This window comes from Macaca nemestrina, chromosome 10 (assembly GCF_043159975.1).
Source record: "Macaca nemestrina isolate mMacNem1 chromosome 10, mMacNem.hap1, whole genome shotgun sequence".
NCBI lineage: Eukaryota > Metazoa > Chordata > Mammalia > Primates > Cercopithecidae > Macaca > Macaca nemestrina.
The window spans coordinates 90,145,092-90,168,853 of record NC_092134.1 but is presented as its reverse complement, the minus strand read 5'-3'; the positions used below and the strand labels follow the sequence as shown (position 1 = coordinate 90,168,853).

The following is a 23,762-nucleotide window of genomic DNA, read 5'->3' as shown; positions in this document are numbered from 1 at the left end:
TTATTTCAATGTCACTGCACTCAGATATTTCGTGAAATCGTTGAAAGCAAAGAAAAAGTTTAAGAAGACAGCACAGTTGTTTACTTTGCGCAGGATGAGTAAGGGTCGATAATCTAAGTTGTGTATATAACCCATTTGCTCAATCCTGAAAGCATTCCCTTATTTCCCCCATTATATCTGGAGCTCACAGACAAAAATTCTTTTTCATCACTTTGAACTTGTCTTTATCGTATACCAAGCCTATGTCACATTGCCTTGATCTTTTCCTAAATTACCGTGATCAGAATATCACCAATAATCCACGTGTGTGTTTGAATAAATGCAGTTAGTGCCTTCTAAAAACTGGAAAAAATGGGCAAAACCTGAACAGCTCCTTCCTAAACTGGAAATATCTGTGGACACTTATGTGCGAATAGCATTTCTCTTACCTCTTTAAAGCGGTTTTTGAAATGGACTTAACAAGTAGCAATAAAACAAGTTAGACTAGATTTGATCTCTACATAGTGTGATCAACAGTCCCAGTTTGCTCAGGACTGAAGGGTTTCCAAGGACATAAGACTCAATACCAAAACTGAGCAAGTTCCAGGTAAAACAGGGAGAGTTTGTCACTCTTTCTCTTAAGTTCCCTTTCACCTTTAATATTTTTGCAACCATAAATATAGTTGTGATCACTGTTTTTTAGCCAATAAAAAAGCAACAATTTATGTACAGAACCATAGGCTCTACTAATTTTCCCATGTCCTCATTTGAACAATCTTTCAGTGAGAGAGAAGAAAAGCACTAAACCCAGGTAGCTTAGAAGTCATCTAAAATTTGGCTACTTAGGAAGAAAGAAAGCATATACAAAAACTCAAAGTATCTCAAAAGGGAGACTTACCCTCCTTAATTTTTCCTCCTACCCCACTTTATTTGGAATGCATACCTCTTCCTCAATTCTGCTGCATCTATCTCCCTGAGAATAAAAGCTTAACACAAACCAGATGACTGTGTCTATAAAAATTCTGTCTTCAACAGAAACCTGCTCTCCTTCTAGTAGGCCTAAAAATCCAGAAAATGAGAAGTACATGCATTGATCTGTTGTTTCAAGCATTGTTTCAATGCAGATTTGCTTTCCATGAAGTCAAAAGGTCTGTCTGCATTCCCTTCAATTAACTCCGGCTTTACACTTTCCATGGACAACTTTAGTTATCTCAAAGTATGTCACAATATCTTCTAACAGTGATGATACTGATTTTTGTTTGTTTGTTTGTTTGTTTTTGAGATGGAGTCTTGCTGTGTCGCCAGGCTAGAGGGCAGTGGCACAATCTCAGCTCATTGCAACCTCCGCCTCCCAGGTTCAAGCGATTCTTCTGCCTCAGCTTCCCAAGTAGCTGGAATTATAGGCACACGCCACCACATCCAGCTAATTTTTGTGTGTTTAGTAGAGATGAGGTTCACCATGTTGACCAGGATGGTCTTGATCTCTTTACCTCATGATCCACTCACCTTGGCTTCCCAAAGTGCTGGGATAACAGGTGTGAGCCATGGTGACTGGCCAATACTGATTTTTATGTAAAATGTAGATAACAAAACCTTTCTGAGGGTGGTGATGTCACCAAAAATGCATGAAACTATTCCAAAATTAGTCCTGTGTTTATTCCTTTATTCCTTCTGGTCAGTATGCCCAAAGCACTGACAATAGTTATCTGTCATTTACCATGTTTTAAAAATCTATCAAATCTAACAATTTTCCTTCAGTATCTCTCCCACTCAACTTTCTTTCCTTATTTATTTATTTATTTATTTATTTATTTATTTATTTATTTATTTTAAGACAGAGTCTCACTCTGTCAGCCAGACTGGAGTGCAGTGGCACGATCTCGACTCACTGCAACCTCCGTCTCCTGGGCTCAAGTGATTCTCCGGCCTCAGCCTCCCAAGTAGCTGGGCTTACAGGCATGTGCCACCACGCCTGGCTAATTTTTGTATTTTTAGTACAGACATGGTTTCACCATGTTGGCCAGGCTGGTCTTGAACTCCTGACTCCAGGTAATCTGCCCGCCTCGACCCCTCAAAGTGGTGGGATTACAGGCGTGAGCCACCAAGCCCAGCCCCAGCTTTCTTTTTTATTTTATTTTTTTTTATTTTTATTTTTTTAAGGTTAAAAATATTTATTTCTTCAATACAAAATGAATTTAAATAGTTCCCACTTAGACAAAATATATTTATCTGTTCTAATACATTAGAGAGAAACACGTTACTAGAATGACTACTGACTCCAGTAAACAATTATTTTTTTCTGAGAAAAAATTTTAACATTTTAATAAAAATATTAATGTTTTAAATTTGCCTTGATGTACTGAAGATACATATATATATAATATTTTTATGATATATATTGCATAACTTTTGAGTTCTTTTAAGTATCTCAACATTTTATTTTATTTATTTATTTTTATTATCATTATACTTTAAGTTCTAGGGTACATGTGCATAACGTGCAGGTTTGTTACATATGTATACTTGTGCCATGTTGGTGTCCTGCACCCATCAACTCGTCAGTACCCATCAACTCGTTATTTACATCAGGTATAACTCCCAATGCAATCCCTCCCCCCTCCCCCCTCCCCGTGATAGGCCCTGGTGTGTGATGTTCCCCTTCCCGAGTCCAAGTGATCTCATTGTTCAGTTCCCACCTATGAGTGAGAACATGCGGTGTTTGGCTTTCTGTTCTTGCAATAGTTTGCTGAGAATGATGGTTTCCAGCTGCACCCATGTCCCTACAAAGGACACAAACTCATCCTTTTTTATGGCTGCATAGTATTCCATGGTGTATATGTGCCACATTTTCTTAATCCAGTCTGTCACTGACGGACATTTGGGTTGATTCCAAGTCTTTGCTATTGTGAATAGTACCGCAGTAAACATACGTGTGCATGTGTCTTTATAGCAGCATGATTTATAATCCTTTGGGTATATACCCAGGAATGGGATGGCTGGGTCATATGGTACTTCTAGTTCTAGATCCTTGAGGAATCACCATACTGTTTTCCATAATGGTTGAACTAGTTTACAATCCCACCAACAGTGTAAAAGTGTTCCTATTTTTCCACATCCTCTCCCCCAACTTTCTTAATGAATGCCATCTCCTTTAACCATTTTCTATTGCAAAATATATCCCAGTGTTCCATAAAATTGATACAATCTTGTACATAACAATTGACATCCTCCACATCATAGTTTTCATTAGAATCCCTTCATAATTTAGAGTTTGCCATACTAACATTTAGATAATTATACATCTAGGTAATACATGTAGGTAATTTTACTTCAAATTCAGAAGTAAAAAAAAAAAGTAATCAGGATAAATTTCTATCTATACTTCTGTTGTCATTTACAAAAATTCAATTGAAGTAAACAAAATAAGGGTCAATTTTACACAATTTCAAAAAATTATTTTATATATCTCTGTTTTTATTTATCACAATGCACTGAATTCTGAAAAACAATATTACTTTTAGTAATACTTTAACCATGTTTCCATTCATACTTTCAGTAACTATTTATTGAGTACCCACAGTATCAGATACTGTGTATAGGTAACATAGACTATGGTATAACAGTAAGAATTTAAGGTAAAATGTCATATTTTAGAAAAATTATTGTATCTTATGATCTTCATGTCACAATGAACTGGTAATATCTAGCTAAGAGAAATTTACAATGTCCTATAGATATGCACTGGCTAAGTTTTTTCAACTAAGTGGGCCTGAATTCCCTATATGTGAATAGAAGTACTTCCAGTCATGAGATATGTTCCGAATACCCTGAATCTATAAATAGGTGGCTATGTAATTCTTTTTTTTTTTTTTTTAATTGTAGTTTCACTCTTGTTGCCCAGGCTGGAGTGCAATGGCATGATCTCAGCTCACTGCAACCTCTGCCTCCCAGGTTCAAGCGATTCTCCTGCCACAGCCTCCCCAGTAGCTGGGATTATAGGCACCCACCACCACGACTGGCTAATTTTTTGTATTTTTAGTAGAGATGAGGTTTCACTATGTTGGCTAGGCTGGTCTCGAACTTCTGACCTCAGGTGATCCTCCCGCCTCAGCCTCCCAAAGTGCTGGGATTACGAGCGTGAGCCACCATGCCTGGCCAATAATTCATCAACTAAACTAGCATGAAAATGGCTACCCTTAGTGATTACTCTAAAATAACAGGTCTAATTCAGGAATGTCCCAGGGTGGTGGAGGGAGATACACACACACACACACACACTCACACACACACTCTCTCACACACATACACGTAAGGATGAAGGGCGATGCCACTCACACAGAATTGGCACCCTTCACCAGCTCTAGAATACAGTTCTATGGATACTAACACTACCACTGCTTGACAAAGGTATTAACATCAGATCAAGGACCCTGAGAGTTATTGTGATCTTAAATTCCAAATTTGTTAGGACAGTTCTATTAGTAATAGCCTATCCCTTTATCACCATAAATACATGTATAACTTAAGATGTTAGGTGTCCAAATTTCTGATTTGGAGAATATAGTCATAATAAAAAAAGGATCTTCTCCCCTCTGCGCAGAAATAGGGTGAGGTTTTAAAATTCAGATTCAAAGAGCAAAAGATCAATGCAACTAGGACAGTTCCTGTCACTAGAGGGCAGAAGCCATTCATGTGATGAAGTAAAGAATAATTCAAGCATTTTCTATAAGTGGTTTTGTGGATTTTTAAATGTTTTAGAAAGGTGTCCAAGTAACAGAATAGGATACTTGCTATACCTCTATCTAAACTAAACTTCAATGAAATCTTATTTTTGGCTTAAACTTAGATACAAAATTACATCTAAAAAGTTTGGAAAAAAAATTTTAATTAGACATTTAAAATTTCATTAAGCTAAACATTTTAGGAAATATAAAAGTCACATTAAGTTTACTTACAATTGACATTAGAGTCAGTATATAGTTTTGCAAATTCGATCCATGAGCAGAAACCACTTTAGCATCAGCTGTAACCATAATTTCAACGTATCTTGGATATGATATAAGACGTTTTTTCCTGGAATGTAATTGACTTCTTTCATCTTTCAATGGTACATTTTTTGATGGGTGTCCTAAAACTCTTTCTTTCATTACATTAAGATCTTCATTCATGTTTCTGTAGGTATGAAAGGGTAAACTGGTTTCCTTTATTTGACTTTCTAGGGAGAAAAAAAGGATATAATATAGAACCATTAAATTGGATGTGACCAAAAATATCGCAAAAAATAGAATAGCCAAAATTATTTAATACTTACATATTTGTTCCCAACATGAAAATAAAAGGACAAAGAGAAATTATTATTTAAAATAGTATTGTACAGCATTGTCATGAAGATTGCTTTCTATAGTAATAAAAAGTTTGCAAAAGTTCACATTTTCTTAGATTTTACCAACAAGAAATTGTATCTAAGTCATATTTGAAAAGGTAAAATTGTATCTAAGTCATATTTGAAAAGGTATGACTATTCAAATGTATTTATTAACTACCAAGTAGAAAATAAAAATATCCAGGACTTCTTATGTTTTTCTCAGTATGTAAATTAGGTTTTCAAGTCAACAATGACATTTAATCTCATTACAGAGTAGTAACATTTTGTAGGGTGAAACTTTATAAAATAGAGAACAAAACAAACTTTCTTCACATGTGAAAAGCACCAAGAACAACAGAAAATTAAGCAAAATAACAATATGTGGGTGAATCTATTGAATCCAGAAAGGCAAAAAAAGTTTTTCCTGCCATTTTCTCCTGAAGTGACTTGGCCACTAAAATATCCTTGACCAATTACTGGACCCTAGAGGAGATCCCAGATATACCTGATATATAGAAATCTCAATCAAGGAAAAGATAAATATTTATGCTTTGATTTATTTGTTAATTTAAAGGAAACATTTATTGCATGCCTAATGCATATCAGGAAACATTTAGATACTGAGGAGCAAATAGCACCTCATAAAGCTTATACTCTAATTGAAAGAGGCAAAAAATAAATTAACAACATAGTAAAGATAAAATTTCAGGTATCTTTAGGTGCTTCAATACCAATTCAACTAAAAGACAAAAAAAAAAAATGATTCTACCTACCAGAATGACTAAAATTACAAAGAGCTATAATACCTAGTGGTACAATCACTTGAAAAACCTATCTGGCAAATTTTAAATTAGACATGCATCTACCCTATGACCCTGCAGTTCCACTCCTAGGTATTTATCTAAGAGAAGGAAAACATATGTTCACAAGAAAACTGGTATAAGTTCACAGCAAAACAAATATATAGACTGATGAACTACAACAGAGACTCCAGATATAAACCCTTGTGTATATGATCAAATGATTTTTGACAAGAGTGCCAAGACCACTCAATATACAAAGACTAACTCAAAATGAGTTACAAATCTAAAAGACCCAAAATATTAAAACTCCTAGAAGAAACCATATAAAGAAAGTGTTTCATAACATTGGATTTGGCAGTGATTTATTGGATATGACATCAAAAGCACAGGCAACAAAAGCAAAAATAGACAAACGGAACTACATCAAACTTAAAAAATATTATTCAAAGGACACAATCAGTAAAGCAAAAAAGCAGCTTATGGATTAGGAGAAAATATTTACAAACTATGTATCTGATAAGGAATTAATATCTAGAATATTTAAAAAAATTCCTACAACTCAACAACAGGAAAACAAATAATCTGATTAAAAATGAATAAAGACTTGCATAAACACTTTCCCAAATACATTATACAAATCATCAACACATACATGAAATGATGTTCAGCACAATTCATCATTAAATACATGCAAATCAAAACCACAATATCACATCACACTCATAACAATGGCTACTATTAAACACACACACAGAAACAGAAACAAAGAGAGAATAACAAATGTTGGCAAGTATGTGGAGAAATTGGAAACCTTACGCACTGTTGGTAGGGTTGTAAAATGGTATAATCACTATGGAAAACAATATGGACATTCCTTAAGAAATAAAAATAGAACTACCATATGATCCGGCAATCCTACTGGGGTAAATATCCAAAAGCAATGAAAGCAGGGTCTTGAAGAGCTATTTATACACCCATGTTCTTTCAGTATTATTTACAATAGCTAAGAAGCAGAAGCAACCCAAATGTCCATTGACAAAGGAATGAATAAACAAAATGTAGTATACACATACAGTGAAATATTATTCAGTATAAAAAAGGAAGGAAGGCATGTGTGGTGGCATGCACCTGTTGTTTCAGGCACTCTGGAGGCTGAGGTGGGAGGATCACTTGAGCCTCCAAGTTTGAGGCTACAGTGAGCTATGATATACCACTGCACTCCAGCTTGGGTAAGAATGAGACTCCACCTCTAAAACAAATAAACAAAAACAACAACAACAACAACAAAAAGGAAGGACATGCTGTCGCATATGACAACATGAATGAACCTTGAGGTCATTATGCTAAGTGAAATAAGCCAGTTTTTTAAAAATCCTGTATGATATTACTTAAATGAGATACTTAAAATAGTAAAATTCATTGAAACAAAAAGTATACTGGTGGTTACCAGGGGATAGAGAAAAGGGAAAATGGGGAGTTGTGAATGGATATAGTCTCAGTTTGCAAGATGAAAAAGTCGTGGAGATCTGTTGCATAACAATGTGAATATACTTAACACTACTGAAGTGTACACATACAAAGGATTAAGATGGCAAATCTCATGTTACTTTTTTTTTTTTTTTTTTTTTTTTGAGGGGGAGTCTCGCTCCATCACCAGGCTGCAGTGCAGTGGTGCAATCTCAGCTCACTGCAACCTCTGCTTCTTGGGTTCAAGCAATTCTCCTGCCTCAGTCTCCCAAGTAGTTGGGATTACAGGTGCACGCCACCATGCCCAGCTAATTTTTGTATTTTTAGAGAGACAGAGTTTCACATGTTGGTCAGGCTGGTCTCAATATCGTGACCTTGTGATCTGCCTGCCTCGGCCTCCCAAAGTGCTGGGATTATAGGCGTGAGCCACCATGCCCGGCCACCTTTTTTTTTTTTTTAACCACAATTAAAAAATGTTTCAAAGAATGTTTATAGCACTTTTATTCATAATAGTCAAACCTAGAAACAACCCAAATGTCTGTCCACAGGAGAAAACTAGAAAGGACAAGAACTAAGCTTCACAAAGGGTAGAACAGTGGTTGTCAGGAGCTAGGGAGTGAAGGAAATGAGGAGATGCTGGTCAAACGCACAAACTTTTAGTTATAGGATGAATAACGTCTGGGAATTGAATGTACAGCAGAGTGACTATAATTAATAATACTGTCTTATTTAATGGCAATTTGCTAAGAGAATAGCTTTTATGTGTTGTCACCACACACATCATTCTGTGAGGTGATGATGTGTTAATTAATTTAATTGTGGTAATCATTTCACATGTATACATATATCAATCATCATGATGTATACCTTGAATATATACAGTTTTTATCAATCAATTATACATCAATAAAACTGGGGTGGAGGAAGTGATAATGAACAAAGCTTCAGCAAGAGATGCTTTCCTTATCCATGCGTGGCATCCTATTCTGGGAAAGGCTGACTATGCTAGCTGATGTAGCAGCGCTGCATAAGATTTGCAATGTGGGACAACAAGCAGCCCTCACCTCAGAAGAGAAAAACCATCTCCACACTCCTCAAAAGAAAGCATCCCTCTTGTCAAGTAATTTACCACTTGTCTCTAGCAGAAAAAGAAATCCTGTCTTATCTTCTACTGCCTGTAGAAATCCTGTCTTATCTTCTACTATCTCACTGCCTGAAGAATCTCCAAAAGCCTGTCTAGCATGAGTGCTAAGAAATTATATATCTCACAGGCTAACAATAACAAGTAAAAAAACCACAATTCAATTAGGAAAGCACTATGGTTTGAAGAAATCAGGCTGACAGAGACTAAACTAGAATAGATGGTTTCAGTGCAAACTAAAATAATGAAAGATTGCCACATTATTCATAATTCAGTGCAAACTAAAATAATGAAAGATTGCCACATTATTCATAATCCTAAATGCCCATCAATGACAGAATGGATAAAGAAAACGTGGTATATATACACCATGGAATTCTATGCAGCCATAAAAAAGAACGAGATATCTTTTGGGGGACATGGATGAAGCTGGAAGCCATTATCCTTAACAATCTAATGCAGGAACAGAAAATCAAATACTGCATGTTCTCACTTACAAGTGGGAGCTAAATGATGAGAACTCAAGTTCACAGAGAATGGAACAACAGACACTAGGCCCTACTTGAGAGTGGAGGGTGGGAGGAGGGAGAGGAGCAGAAAAAAAATAACTATTGGGTACCGGGCTTAGTACCTGGGTGATGAAAAATCTGTTCAACGAACGCCTGTGACACAGATTTACCTACATAACAAACTGGCACATTTACTTTTAAAATAAAAGTTAAAAAATAAAATAAAATAAAATGATGAAAGAAACAGTTTCTACGAAGGAGATGATAATTAGAACACAAAAAAAGTCTGCAATAAAAAAGCATAAATTTTTAAAGACTATTATTATTATCATTGAAACATTTAATAACACCACATAAGATAGGCGTTATTGTTTATCTCATTTTACAGATGAGGAATCTACAACATATAGAGCTTGAGAAACTCACATACACATTTGCTAGGTAATGGAAGTAGAAATAAAAACAAATAAAAGGAACAAAACTAAATAGATCATTTATCATGACAAAACTGAATGGGTTGAATTTGTCCATCAAAACACAAAAACTTTATAGAACTCAGTTAATAAACAAAATCTAGCCATATGTTAACTGATCAGTAGTATGGCTGGGATTCAAATCCTGGGGACCTGGTTCAGAGTGTTTTTTTTTTCAGTTAAAATTTTTTTTACTATTAAAAAATATTTTGTGCGTACATAGTAGGTATATACATTTATGAGGTACATGAGATATTTTGATAGAGGCATATATTACATAACAATAACATCAGGGTAAATGGGGTATAAATAATTTCAAGCATTTATCCTTTCCTTGTGTTGCAAATAATCCAATTATACTCTTTTAGTTATTTTGAAATGTACAATAAATTATTGCTGACTGTAGTCACCTTGTTGTACGAGACTTTATTCATTCTATCTAACTAGGTATTAAGACCAGCATGCATTAGCTAGTTTTCCTGATGTTCTCCCTCCCCCGACCCTGACAGGCCCCAAAGTGTGTTGTTTCCCTCCCTGTGTCCATGTGTTCTCATTGTTTAACTCCCACTTATAAATAGTGAGAACATAAGGTGTTTGGTTTTTTCTTCCTGAGTTAGTTTGCTGAGGATAATGGCTTCCAACTCTACCCATGTTCCTGCAAAGGACATGATCTCGTTCCTTTTTATGGCTGCATAGTAGCCCATGGTGTATATGTACCACATTTTCCCTTTCCAGTCTATCATTGATTGGCATTTGTTGATTCCATGTCTTTGCTATTGGGAATAGTGCTGCAATGAACATATGTGTGCATTTATCCTTGTAATAGAATGACACAAGGCCTCTGCTTGACAATGACGTTTAAAGACAAAAGGAAAGAGAATCAAAATTTAACAACAAATACAATGTTATCAATACAGATCTCAGGGGTTTAATTTCATCAGCAATGGAATAAACCATAAAAGAATATTCTACACAACTCTTTGGCAAAGTAATTGAACAATTTAGAAGAAATCTATAATTTCTTTCTTGAACACACAACAGTGTTAATAAATCTTGTCACTATAAGTAAGGAAAGTGAGAAAATTAAATCCAACATAGTTTTTAAAATATAGTTTAAAAACTAAAATAAAAATATATGCCATATATGGGTATAATAACATCACATAAGAAGAAAGCAAGGAGATGACAAACATGGAATTAAGAATGCTGGTTGCTTCAGGTAAGGGGGGGGCAAGTGAACAAAATGGGTGAGGGGAGTGAAATTATGTGGTTGCATTTGGGTTGTTATCCAGGTCCTATATTTTGTATTGGGTCATATATTCATCAATATGTATTATATTATTAGTAAGTTCTTAGTAAATAGTAATATAGCAAACTGACTGCTATTAAAGCAATATGCTGGCTCTCATCACTATCATATAAAATTGTTTTGGTAATACTAGCTAAAGCAATAGGAAAATAAAATGAAATAAACAGTATGAATATTAAGAAGAAAATTTTTTCATTGTTCTGATTTTATTTTGTAGATGAAAGGCTTGCATAACTGAAAAACCCAGGAGACAAAATAAGAAACCAATTAAGACAATAATCCTCAATAGAGGAATAGCTGAATAATGGAATGTTATGCAGTTGTTAAATGAATGAATTAGGTCTATAAGTTTTGATATGGAAGGATGTCCGGAATGCATTTTTAAGTAAAAATATAAATGGCGTGTGTAGTTTAATCCCAGTTTTGTAAAAACAAACTCTTTTCCAAATATGCAAGTACTCATAAAATGTATCTAATGAGCCTAAAAGGTATACACCCCAAATATTTAACAATAAGTGAGACAGAAGAGGGAGACAGTAAAACTATTACATGCTTTCTTTAACATTCCAGTGCCCTTTAAATTATTACGATGAGCTTATTTTATCATTGTAATTTTAAATTTAAATTATTATTTTAAAAAAATGCATATATTACTATTTTCTTGGCTAAATATTTAATCTCATTACTTTTTTGTATTTATACCTAAGTGGTGTTACAAATGTTGATACAATTACCTTTCCAAATACCCTACATAAATGGTCACTATTCAAAGCACATTGGCCAGTTCAATTACATCATTTCTTTGTAATGCATCCCTTTCTATTTAGGTCCCATTGAGTCAAATGTTAAAATAACGTGTTGTCTTCTATTAATAACAGTGTATTATGACCCAAAACTAATTTAAACCAAACCAAAATATAAAATCACACTATCATGCAACAATGATAATCTGTCCACTAGAGCATAAAACACTTGAAAATTACAATCACTGAATATCTCTTATAACAGCAAGGTGTATTCTAGAATGCAAGGAGGAGGTTAAAATAATAAGAATATAAACTACTAGAAAATTAGTGTTAAATAATAATATAATTAGAATCCCATAATTCTACTTGGATGTCCTACTGGCACCTCATATTTAAACATACAAAACTGAATTCATCATTTTCTTCTCCCACACACAGTTTCCCTTTCTATTAATGCGAGAAATAGCCTCCCAATACATATAACTCATATTCAAAACTGAACATTACCATTGGGCTCCTCCTATCCCTCCTTCACCCTTTGTATCTAGTCACCAAGTTTGGCCATTTCTCCTTCAAAATGCTCCTTGTATTTCTTCTCCTGCAGGGTCCTTGCCTCCAAACTCATTCAGGTCCTTCTCACCTCAGAACATCATTAGAATAATGAATACAAAGTTAGACGCAGAGACTCCCAAACGTTCCTGCCATCTTCAATCTCTTGTCCCTTCCATTCATCCTTCATTTATGTCCAAAAAGATTCATTTTTAGAAACATTCCTTTTATCTCATCCTTATTTAGGAAGAGATATAATAGATCCTCATTGCCCATAAGATACAGTCTAAGCCTCTCCCTACTAGCCCACCCCTAAATCCAGTCACCACCACCAAGCTATAAATTCCCTAAAGACTGAGTACACTGTTAGGCAATATGTTCTGCCTTTTATAAGTGCTCAGTAAATGTTCGTGGAAAGAAAGAAAAAGGATTAGGATAAAGAAAGGAAGGATAATGGGGGAGGGAAATAGAAGAAAGGCAGTGAGAGAAGGAAATGAAGGAAAAGAATATATTGAAGAGCAAGACAAAAGAGTTGATCAGGCCAGATCTTCAGGGTAGGAACAATAATTGTGATGTACAATAGGAACAATTCAAAGACAGATATGTGATCTTTGATTTGCCTAATATTAAGTACAACATTCATTCTGATGTCTGTACACAGGCTAGAATTCATATAATGCTCTGTATTTGACCAGATGAGGAAACACATTTTACACTTCTTCACTAGCATGCAACCATCCATTTTTTAAATGAGGACATAAAATCAAATGATGCTTACTCTAGACTTAACATCTTAAACAACTTGCTGAATGTGCAACATATCAAATACCTGGGTGGTCCTTGAGATAAAGTGTGACCATATCAGATGTATTGTGAAATCTCACATTTTCTTATGATTTAAATTGTTTTCTGGATCTATTATATGCCCTGTGTTGCCACACTATTGCATTTTCTTATTAATACTACTATCAACAACAATAAAGATACAATACTGAGTGCTTATTACATATCAGGTACTAGTACACTTCATATATGTTATCTCACTTAGCATTAACAAAAACCCTATGATGTAAGTACTATTATTATCCTCATTTTATATATGAGGATAATTTTTATATGAGGATAATAATCATAATTTTATATATGATGATAATATTTTTATTATATATGAGGAAAGTGAGGAACAGGAAGGTTAAACTGCTTATTGTAATATAACTAATAAAATAAAACATCCTCATTTTCTATATGAGGATAATAATTTTATGTGAGGATAATAATCATCATAATTTTATATGTGAGGTTATTATTATTATATATGAGGAAAATGAGGAACAGAAAGGTTAAACTGTCTGTTATAATATAACTAATAAAATATAAACCTGAAATATATTTATTTTAAAAATTAGTAGTATTTCATAACACAAAAGTGTATGAAAATCTACAGTCCTCTGTGATTTCTCAATATTATTAGAAATTTCAACCAGTACTTTAAAATTATAGCTTGCAGCTTATAAAATATTTCATAGTACTTTTTTCAAAGAGTTTCACGAGTTAATAATTGGAGCCCTAACTACTAATAATAAATTTGCAGAAGATTATGAACTTACCAGTGGCCAGCTGAAACTTGAAACAAATCATTACACCATCAGTCTTCTTCGCATCCCTGAATCACTTACTATTATGGGGCACATTTTAAAACACAGAGACATGTGACACAGATTAGGTGAAATTTCAACAGCCACCAACTGAGTAAGTGGCATAACAAAGACATGAATTCAGATTTCTCAGTATCAATTATTTCAGCTGAACTCCACATCACATGACTCTTCTAAAGGTTGAATGTGGTAATATATGAAGACTGTTGAGAATGTAGTAACCAGGGTCATGTTGGTAAATGTTGATTCCTAAAAGACTAGCTACTCACATTCACAAAAATATGCATTACAGAGGTCCCTCTTGCATTGTAGAAGCATAGAACTGAGCCAAGATTTGGATATAAAGGCTTTTGGCTCTACTTAGAATAAAAACCTGAGACAGATCTGATAATGTCCTTTCATCTAGTGGCCTTAAAGGAAAAAAGAAGGCACTAGAAACCCCCAAATTACCCCCATTAATTCTACAGATACCAAAAAATCCTACCTCCTCCCACTATGTGTGCTAACAGGACAATGGAGCACACTGGTCAAGTGTCACAGAGTAAATATTTTTTATTCTTCCGCATTCTCAAGAAACCAACCCATAAGACTTGTTCTAAAGAAGTATAAGACACACTTCCCTTAAAAGCCGCATCAAAGATTCCTGCATACATCAGGAACTGAAAACAGGCACACGTTAATTCACAAACTCAAAGCCTTTAAGATTTTTTTTTAATGGAAAGGAACATGCACACCTACTGTCTCTTTCCAGCTTTTGGCATCATAACCTCTACACTTTAAGAGCATTAAAACAAGGGAAACATTTGTGCAGCCCTCTGCTTTTTTTTTTTATTATTTATTTTACTGCATTGACCAGGCTGGTCTCGAAATCCTGGGCTCAAGCAATCTTCCCACCTCGGCCTCCCAAAGCTCTGGTATTAAAGGCATGAGCCCCCATGCCTGGCCTCACCCTTTTCATTTTAAAAAATGCTTTCCTGGCCAGGCACGGTGGCTCACGCCTGTAATCCCAGCACTTTGGGTGGCCAAGGCAGGCAGATCACGAGGTCAGAAGATAGAGACCATCCTTGCCAACATGGGAAACTTCATCTCTACTAAAATTACAAAAATTAGCTGGGTGTGGGGGTACATGCCTGTAATCCCAGTTACTCAGGAGGCTGAGGCAGGAGAACAGGGAGGCAGAGGTTGCAACGAGCCAAGATCTTGCTGCTGCACTCCAGCCTGGTGACAGAGTGAGACTCTATCTCAAAGAAAAAAAAAAAAAAAAAAAGCTTTTCCACATTTCCACATCTTCAAATGCGATTTACCAGAAATTCTAAGTGAAGAAGTCGGACTAAAATAAACCAATGGATCCTAATGTCAGAATTTAGATGGATGATTGATTATACATATAACAATGCGATATTCCAAACTCTTCCTCTCTTATTTCTTGAAAAGATTTGCTTTTGAAAATCTTTTAATCAGTGAATTAAATGTATACTCTAGCATTTGAACATGTAAATGAAATGTATCATTTTGTTCTTCAAAGAAAAACCGTGTGTTCAGAATTCATGCTGAATATTGATATCTACTAAGTGACTCTTGCAAATGTGTGGGGCTGCTGAAATTAGAATATGGCATAACGCTATTAAAATTGACAGTAATACATGATTCTGCTACATTAATCTTATCTTCCTATTTTCAGATGAGCCTTCAGGGCACTCCATTTCCAAGCCATCTCCACTGACTATGATTTAACAGCAGACAACAAATAACTCCCTTTTGTTTTTCAAATTTTTATAGGGGTTGTTTCTGAGCTAGATCAACCACAATTTCTAACTATCTGCTCCATGTGTGTAAAATCATTTTAGAAATAATTTGAGATAATTTTAAGTACTAAGAATTCTAAAATACTTCCCAAAAGACAAAGGTAATTCAAAGTAACCATTTATAATTTTTAACTTCTCTATTTACTCCATCAATTCAAGTATTGATATAATACTATTTTCAACACCATTTTCAAATAACTTGATGAAACATTAGTATGAACTTTTCCTTTTATGTTATTAACTCTGTAATTTATGATGGATATTTGTTAAAAAGTCATAATTCAGATATCCAGGACATAAGCTAAGTTTACACTTTAACTCATTCTTTATTCTAATGCTACTCTTGTAAATTTTTTTAATACTCTACAATTACTCCTCCTGGGTCTGTAATTTCTGAAAGAGCTTTTGACTGAAAACAACAGAATTATCATATGAAATGTCCATCTAACCTTTTATATTTTCTTAAAAGATTTTGTAAAATAAGAAACATTAAAGATATTTTCCAAAGTAAATCTAATGTTGAAAAACTTAGAGATGTAATTAAAAGATGGTCACTAAATGAATACTAAATGTTAGAAACAAAAATTCTATGCGATATATTAATAGTACTTAATATGTTTATTATGGAATCAATTTTATTCACATGGTTTTTATCAGCTGTTACTAACCCGTTCACTATTTTTAGATGTTGACAAAAGTAGGAAAAAATCAAGCTTTAAAATTATTTACAGATTGAACACTTATTTTCAAGCAGGTATTTTATTTTATGCTACATCCCAGAATTTAATAATTCACCATTTTTCAAATGAATGTTTTGTCGATCTTATTTAACACCAAGAAAAATCTAGTATCTGGATACAGCTGAATATGTACAAAAGAAGTTGCAGACAGACAGGTCAGAGTGGGGAGGGAGGTTCCCCCCCGCCCCCCGCCCCACCACCCCACTGTCTTCAGTTTTCTGTCTCTCTTTCAAGGGAGAAAACATTAGTCCTGAGGTCCAGTATTCTGAAATGCTCTCCACATGAAACAGTATATTTGTTTCCTGTCCTGGTGATGGGTCCAACTCACTCCAACATATGATCTTTACAAAGTACTGAACACATGCTAGGGCCAGCCAAAAACATGAACCATCCTCCTTTTGCAGTTTTCCCTTGCATTTATACTCTGTGAATGCAGCCCAGTCAGACGTGTCAATGTCTTTAAAAATAGGGCTGCTTCTGAATAGTGCGATTCTGAATCAGATTCTAATTGCAGATAATTAGAATTATTGCTTCCTTTTCATAAGCAAAGCATCATGTGGCTAAGCAGTTCTCTACTAGAGCCAAAGATTCAAATTGACTTCACTAAGCATTTACAATTAAGTGTTTGCTAGACCAAAGGAAAACTATAAAAGGAACTACATGCTGATTAGTGATCTAATATTTTAGATAGAAAAAGTTGTATATCTTGCTCTCTATAAATCTATTTATTTTTGCTTATCTTCTTTACCTGGTGAGTAAATATAAATGAGTATCAACTTATAAAATAAAAATGATGTCCTCACAGAGTTTATATCCTATGGTCTATTATTTTAATCATTCTCTTCAACAGGCCCTCATCTTCCTTGCTCTTCTTCTATCCAACACAAGAAAATTACAAACTAAATTTACTCTTGAACATAGATGAAAAATTCTAAAGATAACATTATCAAACCAAGACTGGCAAAAATATAAGGTAGACGTGACATTTGAGAATCAATTAATCAAATTCATCACATTAACTTAATAAAAGGAAATATATATATTTATATATCTATATAATCATCTTGGTACATGCAGGGAAAACACTTGCAATTCAACATCCATTCATAATAAAAATTCTTAGTGAACTAGAAATTTAGGGAGAACTTCCCTAAGCAGATAAAGAGTACCTAAGAAAAATCTACAATAAACATTGTATGTATTAGAAAAGGTTGAAAACTTTCATTCTAAAACTTGCAATGAGGCAAGGATTTTCATTACTGCTATTTCTAAGGACAGTTCTAGAAAATCTAGCCAATGTAACAAAACAAGAAAAATAAAATATTGAAAGATTGGAAAGGAAGAAATAAACTGTCTACATGATTATCAAGGTACAGAATCCAAAAGAATCAACAAATAAACCACTAGAGTACATAAATGTAGCAAGGTTGCTGAATATAAGGCCAATATTTTTAAATGCCTGCATTTTTATATAGAATAAACGTAGCAATTAGAAAATAAAATTTTTTAAATGATATCATTTACAATACTGTCAAAAAGAATAATCTGACAAATCTCTTACTCTCAGCCCTCACCTACAACTTACCTGTCAGCTTGACCATTAAAATATATACAATATCTGGACACCTCTCGCTGTCTTCATAGTTACCACCCTAATTCAGCACCTCACCACTTTTCAACACAATTATTGCAGTATACTGCAGTACCTCCTATTGGTTTCCTTGCTTTTGCTTGTTCCCCTAGTTTTTTTTCCCACATCATCTGAGTGATCTCTTTACAATGTGGACTAATTATACCATTACTATGCTCCAGGTCTGACAGTGGCTTCCATTGCTAAAATTATAGCCAAATTCAGAACTGTGACTTAAAATGTCCTAACTGTAGAGATGGATTCACCATGAACCTAAAAAGCCTTAAACTTTTGGTCTCTAGAAATTATGTATTCATAATTTTCTATTAAAGAGCACTCCAACTGTCTAATTTTTAGGATCCCACAACCTGGAGCCACCCATAACTACATGATCAGGCCTCCTACTACCATTCTTTCTACTGATTTCCTACAACCTTCTTTCCTCCCTCACTGCACTTGCACAGGATAGTCCTGCAACAGTGAGGAAGGTATTCAGTAAATATTTTAGGAATCAATGAACAAATTTTTTTTAAAAAGCATGCTAGGGCAAGGGTGACACCTCATCTTGCAGAGTTCTTATGTGGGACAAGAAAAGGAGTCTCCTCTTAGCAATCAACTTTTTTCTTCACTTATTCAATGTCCAACTCCACTCTCATATTCTAACATGGAGCAGGAAAAACCTGTATGTGTCTTACCACTGCACTCTTCTGGCTTTCCTTCTCATTACTTCTCCTGGCACATCCCTACCCCATGGTAAGAAACTTTTTATTTATTCACTCTATGCTATATTTTTTCTTTTCAGCTGAATGCTATGCACTGATTCCTCCAGGGTTAGTAGTCAGTATACAAAAGAGACAGATAATGAATTCAGAAATTTATCTTATTTGCTGTTGTACAATCAGATTTTGAAGGTCATAACCTTAATATCACCTTGGTCTTTCTACTTGCAGCCTTCCCATCTCCCAAATAAAAAATCTGAAGAGTGGTCATCAAATAATCCCAGTTTGATAGAATATACACAAAATTATTAAATGCCATGGCAAAAAAGAAATGATTTAACAAAAAACTGGGCAGTTTTGCACTATTTCTAGTTCTTGTTCTTTTACCACGGCCTGTATTATATTTGCTAATACCTCCGTTAAAATGTTTTTAAATGTAAAAAATAAATTAGGCACCAAAAAAAGGCTTCTTTTGGAGGGTGTAGGTGAAGAGAGAGGTGAAAGAGAGAGGATGGCTTCAGCCTTAACTGTGTTGAATCTACACTATCACTGGTACATCTAAGAAAACATGCATGTCAGGCAGTTTATAGACCTGAGTTTTGGTCTAAAAACAAGCACTTAAGTTAAAAGTTTTAACATCATGTATCATTTAAATTCATAGTTAAAATTAAGAAAGCAGAAAAAATACATGATCTATATTAAAACATAGTCTAAAATGGTGGTCCAAGAAGAGCACTTTAAAAAATGCTTAACTTAGAAGATGGGAAACTAATGACAACTAGGAAGGGAAGTGGGAGGAAAGAAAGAAAGAAAAGAAGCAAAGCTGAAAGCAAAGTGTGCCAGTTAAGCCAAAGACGTAAGAAAATGCAGTTAGGATAAGCTGATGGATAGTGTGACATGTTCCCCAAAACTGTAACAGTAAGACCAAGACAGATTATAATGCTTTTGGGAGGTAGAAGGTTATAAGTGATCTTTGAAAGAGTAGTTCCAGTAAAAGGTTAGAAACGAGAATAATGTCTCTATAGTTATCTCTACATAGATTTAGAAGCTTAAGCTGACTCTTTAAAACATCATTAACATGTTATAGTACACAATAATGGGCATGGTCATGGCCATATTTAAAATCCTCTGTCCCTACATTAATTAATGGCACCTTCTTCTCTGCTCACAAATTTATAAAATGTTATAAATAGTAGGGATTTCAGAAATCAAGTAAGATTGCAAAATGATGGCTAATGAAATTCAGCTCTCATGTTTCTTTTTGTTTTTTTCCACTTTAAAAATATCTAGATTTTCATCTTCTCTGTAAAGTACAAATGATCTGGTAATACTGGTCTCACATTCCCAAAGTATCTTTTGCAAGAAGCAGGTATATTCCAGTGCCCAATGGACAGTTCAGTTCCTTCATGACACCTCACCTTACTCCTTTCTGGTGTAGGGATCTGCCTGATCCCTTTAGCTGTAAGGTTAAAAAGTTAATAAGGTAAAAACCCGCAAGTTTCCCACTTAGTTGAATAGGAAACCAATTAAATTCATTAACTATTCATTATCTACTTTGAGTAAGACCCAGAGATCTTTAGGTCTCAAAGCCAGTTAGTAGCATAGCCAGAACTCGCTTACTAAGCAAACTCTGGCCTCTGCTGAAACTAAAAACATTGGACTTCCTCCAGACCAACGTTGATTAAATTATTATATTTAAAGTAAGGGGAAATAATCTGTACATAATTTTATTAAAAAGGCAGTTCTCATGCATTCACAAAAATATTTTCCAAATAGCTTACTCACAAAAAAAAATGTATAAACGTCTCTTCAAAGTTGATAAAAATGTTTTCAGGAAATTATCTTCAATTTACTTCTTTATGTGTGCTTTCCTTGTTTGACACTTAAATCCTCTGTTGATAAAGTGGCTTTTTTCTTTAATTCAGTCTCCCCACCTTCAGTCTCTTATCATTCAAAGCCAAAATTACGTATTTTTTAAAAGCTGCCATAGCAACTAATACAACTATTTTTTAAAGCAAATTATATAATATCTGTTTTAAAATATTTTTATAATATCTCTGCTTTAATTTTTTTCTTGTTTCCCCAATGCCTATGGGATAAGCAATAAAATCCTTAAAGTTCTTTCATAACTAGTCTCTGTGCACCTTGCCAGCCTCCCCAGACTACACACACACCTGCACCTTACTCTCCTGATATAGTAAATGGGTTACTCTTTTCTACACACAGCAGGACTTAGAAGATACAAATGCCACATTCCCTCTTGGCTAGAGCCCTGTTCTAACCAATCTTTATAAATTTTGTAACATTAGGTACTCAAAGACTATAAGAATAAATAAATTTAGAAAACTTTCAGGAAAAGCACAGAAATTTAAAGCTGACTGACATCATCTTAAAACCCAGCTGTGTTAGTTTGCTCTCACGCTGCTATGAAGAAATACCTGAGGCTGGGTAATTTATAAAAGAAAGAGGTTTAATTGACTCAGTGCATCATGGCTCAGGAAACTTACAATCATGGCAGAAGGTGAAGTGGGGAAGCAAGGCACCTTAATCACGAGGCAGCAGGAAGGAGAAGTGCAAACAGGAAATGCCAGACACTTACAAAACCATCAGTTCTCATGAGACCCACTCATTATCATGAGAACAGCATAAGAGAAACCACTTCCATGATCCAATTACCCCCACCTGGTCCCGCCCTTGATACACAGGTATTATGGGGATTATAGTCCAAGGTGAGCTTTGGGTGGGGACACAGAGCCAAAACATGTCACCATCTAAAGACATTTCGTTTTCACTTCCATCCAGTCATCTGTTTTATTGCTCTACAAATCCTTTGCATCCTAACCCATGACACTGAGATGAGAGGGACAGAGTGCGTGATAGAGGAAGTGAAGCAAAACTAATGAGGTCTCCTGAGGAACACAGACCGGTTGTGATTTGACCTGGGAAACAATTTAGTTCAAGGCTGAAACCACCATGAATTGTAATATATTAGGGTCATAATGAATTAAAACTATCAACAGAAATACTGTATCAGAAAACGATATCACTTTTCCTTCTCCATTTAATCACTTTGTCTCATGTGCCAAATCTGTAGGCCCACCTATTTAAAGGATTCTCTGGGGAACCTCCTGAAGGTTCATCCATTAGAATATATAAGACCTTCGGTACCCAGAGTGTGCGAGGGGGAGACTGCCTCCAGGAAATACACCCCCACCAGGAAACCTGGGAATCCAGGTCACAGGGCAAGGCCTTAACCATACCCAGAGCTGGAATTGATTTAAGGAAAGGAATATAAAAGTAGGAGAGGCAGTGGAAAGAGTCTTGCATGCATTCCCAGTCTTCATGCAGAACGGCGGAAGCCATTCCTTATTTTGTCTCCCAAGGGACCTCATGGAAGTCTGCCAATTAACTCAGGCAGTGGTCATAGGTTAAAAAAAGCTCCCAAATGAATTTTGTGATATAACCTCAAGTGGAGAAGAACTCTCTTGGTCAGAACCAGGTGGAGATAGGGGGCAAATGGAAAGAGTGCAGGAGTTGGGTACCCCAGCTGTGCAGGCAACTTGGGAGGGATATGGCTTGAAAGCTGCTGTTGAGTTCTGAGCTTAGATGCCCTAGAATTTAGCTTGCTGCTGCTAGCAGAAAAAATGTGGCTTTGAGATCTACTTTGCCAAGTGCACAGGAGCTGGGTGGGGCTTACTGCTGCCTGCTACTCCCTACTCCCTGGGTGAACACTTCTGTGCAGCAGAGGCAGCTATGCTCTCCTCTGGAACATGAGACCATCTCCCCAGTGACCAGAGACCTACCCCTTGACCCCTAGAGGGGTTGTTCCTTGCCCCACACTCAGAGAGTCAGAGCAAGGACTTGCCTGACCCAGCCCCCAGCTGGCTTTGCCCACGCCCCAGCACCCCCTCCCCCCACCACCACTCTGGTAGCTTAACACAAAGGACAGACACTTTGGGGAGCTTTATGGCCCCATACATCACCTGAGAAACCAGAGTACCTCCCCTGGGTAACTTCAGGCAAGCACAAATCCCACCACTGCTACTGGAGCTGGTGCTATCCTGCAAGCGCCACCTCCTGGCTAGATGCCAACTGACACAGTCCATTACAGCATCTCCAAGTACATGTGTCCAGAAAGGAGTTAACTTGCACATGACTGCAGAAATCACCATAGTCTGCAGTACTTTGGCTAATCAGGAGGTCCTGAGCCTGTCCAAACAGTCCAGTAATTAATGAGATCAGTTCATTACTACCACAACTGGCTTTTGAGCAAGTCAACACATTAAAGCTATCGACAACCAAAGAATCTCACAGTCTATGTCACTTCCTCGCCATTCCCATCAGAGCTGGCGCTGGTACCCACTGCTGGGAGACTTGAGGACAGGTCACATCATTGGATTTACTGCAGATGTTCCCCAGCACTAGCCTAGAGTGTTGCAGCCCCATTGGCAGCCAGACGCAAAGGTGCAACGGCATTCCCAGTAATCTGGTTCTCAGGGATTCCTACTCCTAGGAGAAGAGGGAATGCACCACATCAAGGGAACAGCCCATGGGACAAAAGAACCCAGAGAGCAGGTCTTGAGTTCCAGACCTTTCTGCTGGTGGCAAGTTTATATCAGCAGAGGCACAGTTGCAGTATTGGGCTCAGCAGGGAAAGTCTGCAGCTCTATCCCAACCCTCAGGTAGCCCTAGTGCTTGTGAAAGGTCTTGAAGACAGAGATTTCTTTTCCCCCTTATCCACCACTGCAGTCACAACTGAGGCTTTTCCCATGGAAGTCTGGCATAAGTACACCTATAACCAGCCTTTCTGGAACTCTTCAGGGTGGCTGCATCCCCAGAGGAAGAATACTCCCCAGGTGCAGGTTTGCAAGG

The 23,762-nt window shown here is 35.8% G+C and overlaps 1 protein-coding gene across 1 annotated transcript in view; it reads right to left on the bottom strand.

The window, feature by feature from the left end:
- Window positions 1-23,762, bottom strand: part of LOC105470174 (ADAM metallopeptidase with thrombospondin type 1 motif 20) — a 209,689-nt gene that overhangs the window by 158,106 nt on the left and 27,821 nt on the right. Inside the window, exon 4 of the mRNA XM_024789232.2 lies at window positions 4,935-5,194. Within this exon, the coding sequence (XP_024645000.2) occupies window positions 4,935-5,194 (260 nt within the window). The remainder of the gene's footprint in view (window positions 1-4,934; window positions 5,195-23,762) is intronic.